Genomic DNA, 11,332 nt, shown 5'->3' on the forward strand with positions numbered 1-11,332 from the left:
CATCTTGTGAAACTCTTTTTAATTATGCCCATAATGATAATTAAGTTACATATAGTGTACATAAGTGAGACTTATTGTTAGACCCTTTCCAAAAAATCCTTAGTATATTTTTTGGGTTAATTGACATAAATAAAAGTTATCGATCAAGTTTAAAAACTTTAATTTGATTTTTTAAGTTTATAGGCCCCCTATAAGTTTTTATTTACTTTATTTCCGTTATCGAAGACTTTATTGAAGGTTCACTTAAGAATTGCCTTTAGAAATTGCAGGCATGAAGAAATTGCTACTGAAATTCCTATCTAGGGTACTATCTTGAATCTTGATTTTAGTTCAATATTTTCAGAATTGTTATATTATTTTAAGAACATTATATTTGTGACTTATATAATTCACTTCAATTCTTATATTCATAGTACCTAACAAACTTAAAATAGCCCATGACAAAACCATTGTAGATGTAAAACTGAGGAAATAACAATTTGGAGGTGAATTGGAAATACATATGTTGATAACAATGGGTATGAATTTCTCCCGTTATGGCTTAATGCAGAACGTATAATCAACGACTTTGGTTGACATATTTTTATTATCGACCTTTTCAATCATAGATGATGGGTTAATTGTTACAAAAGGAGGGGGCATACGGGATGTAGAGTGTGTGACACATGGCATAGTAAAAGTTTAGCTGGGAAGAAAAAATGTAGTTGCCTAGTTGGACTCTGTGTGTGTGTGTTGGGTTGGGGGTGGGGGGGATGCGTTTCTAATTTTGGGTGCAAAGGCATATGGGCAAGGGTTCTGTTAAATATACCAAAAATATACCAAAGTCAAAGACTTTTAAGAAAATTTACTTTCTGTCAGACTGAAAACCAACAGTTGTCAGCATTTATTTGTAAACCTAGAAAACAATGAAAATTTAAATCTTTACATAACCCAAAATACAGTTGAAAATTTATACCATAACAAAACAAAAAATACAGTTGAAAATTTATGAACAGATTCAATATTATTTAACAATAACAATAACAAAATTCTTAGGATTAAACTAAACTAATATTCAGATTTCTTACCATGGCAGATAACGAATTTATCATGACTACACCACAATTTTTCACTCATCAGGTATAATCAGTGTTGGGTTAGGTTTTCTTTCAAAATCGTGGTGGTAGACGGTGGTTAGGGTTTCGATATCGCCGGAGGTGGTAGCGAAGAACGGAGACGGCGACGAAGATAGGGCTAGGTGTGGTGGTGTGACCAAAACCCACGGTGGTGGAGAAAAGGAGACGACAGAGAAGAGGTTTTGAAGAAGAAAGGCTAGGTGTGGAGATGGCGGCGACGGTGGAGACGGCGGCGACCATGACGGGGAAGGGTTAGGCGTCCGATAGCAAAGAACGACGACAAAGATAGGGCTAGGTGTGGTGGCGGTGAAGACGGAGACGACGGAGACGCTCGCAAACAGAAACGACGCCGTGACCAAAACCTAAGAATTTTTATAAGAAAATTTACTAATCAATCTTAACAATATTAGCCGGTCTGCAGTTAGGTGGGAAACAATGTATAAGTTGCGTCTAGAACTGTACAGCCAACTTTATCGTCCTGAAAGTGGGTTTGTGGATTTAAGTGATTAATTATTTTAGTGTTTTTACATTCATAATGAACTTGTATTTTCGTATTTATATATTTGAGTACTTTTTAGAAGACTAGTAATATTCATAATTGTATAATAAAATATTTAATATACTATTATTAATACTAGTATTGCAAAAAACTAATTACAATAGTCTTTAAAAAAACCTAATTAAAAAATAGATATTAGTAGTTTAAATAATTATTATGTAATGATTAGTAGTTATATTTAAATAAAATAGAATAAAAATGATGATTGATATGATTAGTAGTTGATTGAATGATTAGTAGTAGATTAATAGGGTTGACTTGGTATACCAAATAAAAACTTTTGGTATATTTAAAGCCCCCCTATGGGTAATTGCATGCTTTGGAGAATCGGAATTAATTCTGGTGTCAATAGCGGGTAACATTTGAATTACAAGTTTGGTTGCAGACATGGTAACCAAGTTTCAAAAATGTTTAAATAAGGTTAAAAAGTGTTCCAATTAAGTCACCAAACTTTCATAGAGTATTATATTAAATTAAAGGTTTTAAGTATCTTTTTAGTTTTTTTTTCTTTTTTTTTTCACTTAGGAATTTTTTTTTATGTTGACGTTGAGTGGGGACGTGAATTTTTTTTTTAATTTTTATATAATTAATGTTTTTTATAAATTTAACTAAATGTATTACAAATTCCAACCCCTACATCTTATCCTCCATTTCTTTTTTCACGCACAAAAAATCAATGAGACTCGATTTGAAAATTTAGTTACCCGATTAGAAGAAAATATGCATGAGTGATCTAATTGGAACACTTTTGAAACTTAGTTACTGTTTTATGAGATATTACCTCTAATAATTAATCGTCGGCTAGTAGGGGTGTTCTTCGGGTTTTTTTGTCGGGTTTTTATGAGCGGAAATATAACCCGAAAACCAAACCATTCTAGTTTCGGGTTTTACGGTTTTCGGGTTTATTGGGTCGGGTTAGATCGGGTCGGTTTGATTCGGGTTTCGGGTTAACTGAAGGTTGTAAAAGGCCTGAAATGATTTACAAAAAAGGTGAGTTTTTTTTTATCATCATAGTGTGCAATCCCACTTAAATAGTATTATTAAATAACACCCCGTTTAAAAAACACCTCGTGTATGAACATAGCATTTAACAATAATTATATCGAACAATAAGAAATATTAAGAGCACAAAAGCTCTTATTTTCGAAACTCGTGTTTCAATTGATTTTAATTTAATAGTATACCCAGCACAAAAGCTCTTATTTTAATTGATTCAATTCAACAATAAATAACCACACTATTAAGTTGGATTTTAGATAAATTGTATTCATTCATATAAAATCAACTAATTTCAATTTAATATTGATAGAGAGTACCTTTTGCAAACTTTTTGATTGGAACTTTGAAGTTGCTTGATGAAGAAACACAGCCGTATGCATATATTATTATTCTCTTTGAATTATATTGTAGGTATAAATGTATAAAAGGTAAAGATTCATACCTAGAAAATTTCGGCATTTCAAATCACTACTTTCTCGGGTTAATCGGGTTAACCCGAATTGAGGAAATCCTATCCAAAAACCGACCCGAACTATTGCAATCGGGTTCGGGTTACGTGGTATCTCGGGTTCGGGTTATGCGGTTTGGATGTGTCTTCAGGTCGGGTTCGGTTCTCAGGTTCGGGTGAAAATTGACAGGCCTATCGCCTAGGATAAAGACTATAGTAAAAGTGTTACTCCACATATTGTTAAGGTGTCAAGTCTTATGATGAACATTAATATAGATTTAAACGTAGATTTATAAGGTGTGTGTACGTGATAGTTGTAATAAAAAATATTGAGATGTTCCGTTTATGTGTTTTTAAAAAAAAATCAAGGAGATGTTTAGTTTATGATCATGATAATAAAATTATGTACTTATTTAAAATACGGTCCGAATGTTGTATTGAGGTTTTTTATTGCAATTGTTGATGTTATATAATATTTTTCAAGCGAACTACAAAATTCGAGCATTTTTTCCAAAATGTTATAAATCTCTCTTTTATCCAGCTTTGGGACCGTAATTATAATTTATAAACTACAAAGTTTATACAAATTCATTGTCAAGTCTAAATCACTAAACTAGATAATCAAATCAAAGTCTTTTAACACTTGAATCTAAATTAGCAAATTAACTCAGTAAATTAAAACAAACATGCACAATAGAAAGTTGCAACTAAAAGTTAGGTTCATAGATAAAAAATTTATTATCTGATTGAGACCAACATCCATACTGTCAATTGTCCTTCCGATTCAAACCACAAATTGAAAGTTTGAACTGAGATCGACTGGCCCACAAGTCCGCAAGTTGCAAGTAGTGCCAATTGAAACTCAAAGCCAACTGCCTATTGAAACTTAGAACTGATTGAAACCCGACTCTTATTGAATTGACTAAAACTCAAAACTGATTAAAACTCAATTATCGATTGAAAATGAAGAAGGCCGAAGCAACTAACAAAACTTCAGATTGAAGAAAGCAATCTGAAGTTCCAGCCTCAATTTAAACGATGGATCCTCCCAAAAATCGTCGATTGACTTTCAATTTAAACGATGGATCCTCCCGCTCCACAATTCAATTCATGTATTCCAAAGTTCCAGCCTTCTAGGGTATTAACTCTGGATTGCAGGCCCAATATGAAAACTATAGGCCCAAATAAATATTAAGGTTTTTTAAAAATTGGAGGCCTTTAATTTTGAGAGGCCTCAAGCCGTAGCTTAACTCATTAACACTATTGGCCCAACCTTTCGAGTAACATTTGAATTAAAATTTTTGCTTTAGTGTTGTGTGTTTAATTCCGAGTAGATGAGTGGCGGTGATAGTTAAAGTAAGTTTTGTTTTTAGGATATAACAATAAGCCAATAACTTTGTCCAACGTTAGTTAAACTTGCATGTTTTTTCACACGGTAATGGTTTTTTAGTATTTACTATTTAGTTAGTTTTCAGCGTGCATGTGGGAATACATCTATTTGTTTTTTGAGATATTGGTTTTTAATACTCTCAACTTTCGCTCGTTGGTAGATAACACTGCCAACTCTCACTTTGCCTCCCACCACTCCCAATTTTCATCCTATTTGTTTTTATCACTCTCGCGTTAACTGAAGGCTAATGCTGTTAGTGGAGACGCTATTTTTCTATTGTTTTTAATTAAGTCCGATGAAGTGTGATGCCTACTTGGAAATTATTTATTTACTTTTTTTTAATCTTTATAAGCCTTCATTTTCTCCACCCTCCAACCTCGCTCCACAACCACCACTTCCAGACATCACCACCACTTCTCCAGCCGCTATCCTTATCTGCCAATACCTCCATTTATGCACTATACTCTTCTCAAATTGAAGTCTGGTTGCTCTCCTCCATTCAAATTGAAGAATGTACAACCACAACACTCTTATCAACCATCCATTTAGTTGTATCCCTATTAAACTCGCCAATGATAAAGAGCATGTGGTGGCACTTGGTTTTAGCCGCCGCACTCGATTTCACGGCGAGCATCGTGGGTGGCAACCAGGCTGTGGTTTTAGTCAGAAACTGGTGTTGACATCCCACAGTATAGTAGCAACCAGTGGTGGGTCTAGATGGATGAACAATTTGGGTTTTGCAACCACACGTTTCTCTGACAATGTAACGACAACGACTTCAGATCTCGTTATAATGGCAATGGCAGACGGTGGTAAGTGGGTGGTTAAGGGCGGTCTTTGGTAAAAAAGACGACCTGGGTGTTTTTGTTAAATCCGGCGACATGTGAGCTTTTTCGGCAGAATCCGAGTAGGCATGACACCTCATCGGACTTAATTAAAAAAACTATAAAACAAGGCCACGTCAGCGTCTCCACTAACGGTGTTAGCCTTCGGTTAATGAGGGAGTGATAAAAACAAATAGGGTGAAAGTTGAGAGTGGTAAGAGACAAAGTGAAAGCTATGAGTGTTATCTACCAACGGGCGAAAGTGGGAGTATTAAAAACCAATATCCCTTGTTTTTTAGACAGTTCATTAATAATACTGTTATGATTTTTCATTCGTGTATTTAGTAAATTAGGACCCAAACAAATACAAATAATACTTTTTTTCGTCACACAAAAACAATAACCTTAACACAAACACGAGAAAAAGTGTATTTTGTTAATCGGGATCCAAACAAATACAAATAATACTTGTTTATTTGTCACAAGAAAAGTGGGAGAATAGAGAAGCAATTGAGACTAATCTAAAATAAGATAGCACAAAAGGATTATGTTTGTATTATTTTTCTGGTATGTTTCATCAATACATTGGGGCAAATATATATATGCTAAAAGTAAAGCAAAAAGGAAACAATAAAAAATTAGGGAGCATATCAAGGAGCAGATCGTGGGGTCAAAAGAGAATAATCAGGGTCAAAATATTATCCCAAAAATAACATCTCAATACTCCCCCTCAAGTTGGAGCATGTAAGTTTCGAATGCCCAACTTGTCGAGTAGAAATCGAAGTTGTTGAGCTCCTAATCCCTTTGTAAAAAGATCAGCAATTTGCATCTTTGTATCAATATTTTGTGGTTCTATTTCTTGGCTATCGACTCGTTCCCGAACAAAATAACAATCCATCTCTACGTGTTTGGTGCGTTCATGAAAACCCGGGTTGTTGGCAATATGGCGGGCCGCTTGATTGTCACAAAATAGAGGGGCTGGTTTGGTTAAGACCACATCGAGGTCTTTTAACAACCAGCAAACACATAAAATCTCACTAACTGTGGAGTCCATTGAGCGGTATTCTGCCTCGGCGGAAGAACGAGAAACAACAGACTGTTTTTTTGTTTTCCAAGAAATTGGTGCACCTCCTAGGAGAAGTAAGTAACCGGTTCGAGATCTTCGTGTGTACGGACATCCAAGCCAATCGGAATCGCAATAAGCTGTGAGGTTGAATCCTCCCTCACGTGGAAGAACTCCTTGTCCGGGTGTGGCCTTAAGGTAGCGTAAGACTCGATGGGCCGCGTCTAAATGTGATTGTCTTGGGTCGGCAACGAACTGACTAAGAATATTAACCGAGTAGGCTATATCGGGCCGAGTAACTTGTAAGTAAAGAAGTCTTCCTACCAATCGACGATATTGTCCGGCCTCAACTTTCGGTTCATCTTCTCTCTTGTCAAGTTTAAGATTTTGTTCGAATGGAAAAGAGCTTGGTCGACATCCTTGTAAACCACTATCTTCAAGAATATCAAGGACGTATTTTCGTTGACTTAATATAAGTCCTTCCGTGGTACGAGCCACTTTAATGCCAAGGAAGTATTTGAGATTTCCAAGATCTTTGATGCTAAAGCGTTGGTCAAGCTTGTTTTTCGTGTCTTGTATTTTGGTACCATCGTTTCCAACTATCACGACATCAACAACATAGATAAGGGCTACAATGAATGTGTTCCCGTTTCGATAAATGAAGAGAGAGTGGTCAGCCTTTGATTGCGTGTAGCCGAGACTAAGGAGAGCATTGGTAAATTTTATGTACCAATTTCGAGAGGCTTGTTTAAGCCCATAAAGTGATTTCTTTAGCCGACAAACACGTGTTTCACCCTCTTTAGAAAAGCCTTGAAGAATCTTCATGTAGACCTCTTCGTTTAGATCACCATGCAAAAATGCATTATTCACATCAAGTTGGTGTATGAACCAATTCCTTTTCACCGCGATGGCTAAAATGGTTCGAACCGTGACAAGTTTGGCGACCGAAGCGAATGTGTCATGATAGTCAACCTCTTCCATTTGAGCGAAACCCTTGGCAACGAGGCGTGCTTTGTAGTGTTCAACATCGCCATTTGGTTTGTACTTCACTTTATATACCCATTTAGAATCAATGGCTCGTTTTCCTTCGGGTAATTTTTCAAGGGTCCACGTTCCATTTTCTTCAAGGGCACGAATTTCTTTTTGCATAGCTTCCTTCCTTTTATCGTTTTTCATAGCCTGATGAAAAAATTTGGGCTCATCGATCGAGTCGATGGCAGATAAGAAAGCCTTATGAGCATCAGAGAAATTATTATATGAGACAAAATTGATTAAGGGGTGTACCGTGGAGGATGCATGAGTTGGTGCAGATCGAGCATGGTCTACCGAAGAGGGAAGATGCACAACAAAATCTTTAAAACGGTTTGGTTGAGTCTTGGTGAGTTTATCACGAATGGGGGTGTTCTCAATTGTTTCTTCAATAGGTGAATCATGGCTATTGGGTTTTGGGCTGATGTTTTCAAGATTTGGGGCTTGGTCTGGCCCGAGTGCATCCAAAAGGGGTGCTTCAGTGGCTTGTTCAGGCCTGCCAAATATGGGTCCTTGATCAGGCCCAGATTGATTTTCTTGGTCAATAGGGATTTCATGTTCATGACTATTTTCAACAAGTGGGTTTTCTTGATCAGGACCAAGAGCATTCTTTTGGTCAATGGGACCGACATCTGTAGGTTCAAAATTAATTTCATTTGGGTTCTCTTCATCAATAATTGGTTCAAAAAGATTATCATATTGTTGCCCACTGTTTATTTTGTCAAAAGGGAAATCAATTTCATGGAATGTGACATGCCTAGAGATGATAATTTTCTTGTTTTGGATATCATATATTTTATAACCTTTGGTCCCTGGCGGGTATCCTAAGAAAATACCGGGTCTCCCCCCTTCCTCAAATTTGTCGCCTTTGGTCTCGTTGTTGCTATAATAAAGCAAATAACCAAAGGTTTTCATGAGATCGTAATCCGGTTTTTGGTTGAAAAGAATTTCGTAAGGAATTTTGTTACCGATGGCCGTGGATGGTAATCGGTTAATGATATAGGTGCCGGTCAAGACACATTCTCCCCAAAAAATTTTAGGCAATTTGGCTTCAAATCTTAGGGCACGAGCGGTTTCAATGATGTGCCTATGTTTTCGTTCCACCACCCCATTTTGTTGTGGGGTGTGCGGACTAGTGGTTTCAAGGAGAATTCCTTGTTCACTATAAAACTTTAGCATGACATTAGATGTAAATTCTCCACCATTATAACACCTAACCCTCTTTATCAACTTTCCAAATTGGGTGTGAACCATTTTATGAAAATTAATGATCAATTTGCTCGCCTGATGCTTAAACTTTAATAAAAACACCCAAACGAATCTACTAAAATCATCAATGATCGTCAAAAAATACCTTGCCCCCGAGTAGGAAGGAAAACGATATCTTCCCCATATATCACAATGTATGAGTTCAAAACAACTTTTAGTTTTAATGCCACCAATAGGAAATGGTTTTTTTTTGTGTTTTTAGCTCTAGAACAAGAGTCACACATTTTATTAAAATGAAAATTACTAAGGAAATCAATTTGTGAGAGTTTTTCACCAGAAGCGTGTCCTAATCTTTTGTGCCAAACATCAATGCTTGCCGCGATGGCCTTTCTTTATTCGTCAACCATTCCCATCCGGTATAGACCATCCCGAAGTTCACCCGCACCAATCAAGTTCCTCGTGCGGAGTTTCAGCATAACACAAAAATCGGGAAAAAAAAGTTATGGCAGTTTGTAGGTCGTTACTTAAACGACTAACCGATAAAAGGTTGCAAGTAAATTTAGGAATATGTAAAACATTTTTTATTTTTGTTCCTCCTGGCAAGGTGCATTCGCCTCTTCCTTCAACGGGTATAGCATTCCCGTTGGGAATTATTACAGGGCTTTCAAACCGATTTTTGGTTTTGTTTTGGAGGATATCGTCTTTGTAGGTGATATGTTCGGTCGAGCCCGAATCAATCACCCAATCATCATTATTATTACCTTTTGTAGCCATGCAAGCTGTAGGTATGGCTTTACCCTCCTTCAAGTCACTACCTTCTGAAAAGTGGTCCAAAAAAACTTTGTATTGTTCATTAGTCAAACCTGGAATTGGGCTCGAAGCGGTGTCAATACAAGCTGCTTTGGGCTTGCTCTCTTATTGTTTTCGGTTTCCCGACCACCATTCAGGATATCCTACTATTTTGAAACAGCCTTCTCGAGAGTTTCCGTCTCGGTTACAGTGAGTACAATGTTTAACTACATCATTACGTTTGAAATCTTTCTGTCCCGGTTTGTCACGCCTTTGGCTTGCGAGACCCTCTCGTTTGGGAACAAAGGCCTTAAACGCCGCTGCATCAGTGGTTGGCTTCTTCTCAGAAGTGATGGCTCGTTGTTGTTCGTCCTGGAACACGAGGTGATACGCTGAATTCAAGCTCGGTACTGGTGTCATGGCCAGAATTTGTGTTTTTATCACGTTGAACTCACTGTCGAGGCCCATTAAGAACTCGTACAGTCTTTCTTTTTCTTGGTGTTCAACGAGTCTTTTTCCAATACTACAAGTGCACTTGTTGCAGGTGCATTGAGGGGTAGGGAGAACAGATTGGATCTCATCCCATAAACCTCGCAACTTTGTGAAATAAGCCGAGACAGTGGCTCCATCTTGTTGCGTAACAGCTAATTGATTTTTTAATTCGTAGGCTCTAGGAGCACTTTCTTTTCCAAATCTTTCATGAATGTCTTTCCAGATTTGCGATGAGGTATTGGCGTATTTCACACTAAGTCTGATCTCTTTCTCCATGGCTGTGGTGAGCCATCCTTTGATCATAGCATCACATCGCACCCACGCCATGTAATCCCCATGGGTTTCTTATGGTTGCTTGATGGTTCCGTCAACGAAACCTATTTTGTTTTTGCGAAAAGAAAATTTTGCATTTCTTGTACCCAATCGGCATAGTTCTTATCAGACAGAACGTCGTTGACGTGAAATTGTCTTGGGTAATCTGAGGGGTGAAGATAATAGGGTGAGTTGTGACTATCGGAATGGTTAGGATCGGTTTTGTCGCCTGCCATGACTATGATGAGCAAGAACAAGGCGGCTTTTAGGGTTTTATGTGAAAGAGCGGTACGTGAACGTGCTCTGATACCATCTAAAAATAGATAGCACAAAAGGATTATGTTTGTATTATTTTTCTGGTATGTTTCATCAATACATAGGGTCAAACATATATATGCTAAAAGTAAAGCAAAAAGGAAACAAGAAGAAATTAGGGAGCATATCAAGGAGCAGATCGTGGGGTCAAAAGAGAACAATCAGGGTCAAAATATTATCCCAAAAATAACATCTCAATAACTAATCTAGCTCGTCAATGGGCTAGGAATAAATAGTGGCTACCAATACCATTTCATACGGGCTAAGAACGAATAGCGGCTACCAAGGCCATTCCATACAGGCTAGGAACAAATAGTGGCTATCAGTGCTATTTCATAATCAGTCGATGTGTCCGAATATTCATAAATTTATACAACCTATATTTGATTGTTTTTTTTTTGCTTAATTCTGTCGATTAGATACAAATAGATACAAATAATATATTTACAAATATTCGATCTTATTTATTAATACCTAATTATCCCCCACTTGTGGCCTAGTTGGTAGGAGGCTTGGGTTCTCCAATGGAGACCCAAGTTCGATCACCACTTGTGACACTTTTGGTGGATATTGGGAATGAAATATTTGAGCTAGGCCTTATGAGGTATCAGTTCAAATCCCAAGCCTCCCACCCCCGGGGGGTTTTAGCTCACCCTGTGTTACGCCAGAAAGTTTTCTCTTTTGGTGCCATAACGACTGTCAAGTGGCAGTCGGCAGTATGGTTTCCCGAAGGAACGCCTAAGCCAAACTCTGAAACCAGTGTAGACCCGGTTAAGACAACATAGTTC

At 37.2% G+C, this 11,332-nt stretch overlaps 1 protein-coding gene across 1 annotated transcript; it reads right to left on the reverse strand.

Annotated features, from left to right (window-relative positions):
• Positions 1 to 9,551: 9,551 nt before the first annotated feature.
• On the reverse strand, positions 9,552 to 10,244 carry LOC143593326 (uncharacterized). The gene has a single exon (XM_077072990.1). It carries the CDS (start codon positions 10,242 to 10,244, stop codon positions 9,552 to 9,554), a length of 693 nt encoding a protein of 230 aa, XP_076929105.1.
• Between the last annotated feature and the right edge of the window lie 1,088 nt (positions 10,245 to 11,332).

Source organism: Bidens hawaiensis, unplaced genomic scaffold (genome assembly GCF_021521415.1).
Source record: "Bidens hawaiensis isolate Kalapana, Puna unplaced genomic scaffold, B.hawaiensis_p1.1 tig00041930_1, whole genome shotgun sequence".
Lineage (NCBI taxonomy): Eukaryota > Viridiplantae > Streptophyta > Magnoliopsida > Asterales > Asteraceae > Bidens > Bidens hawaiensis.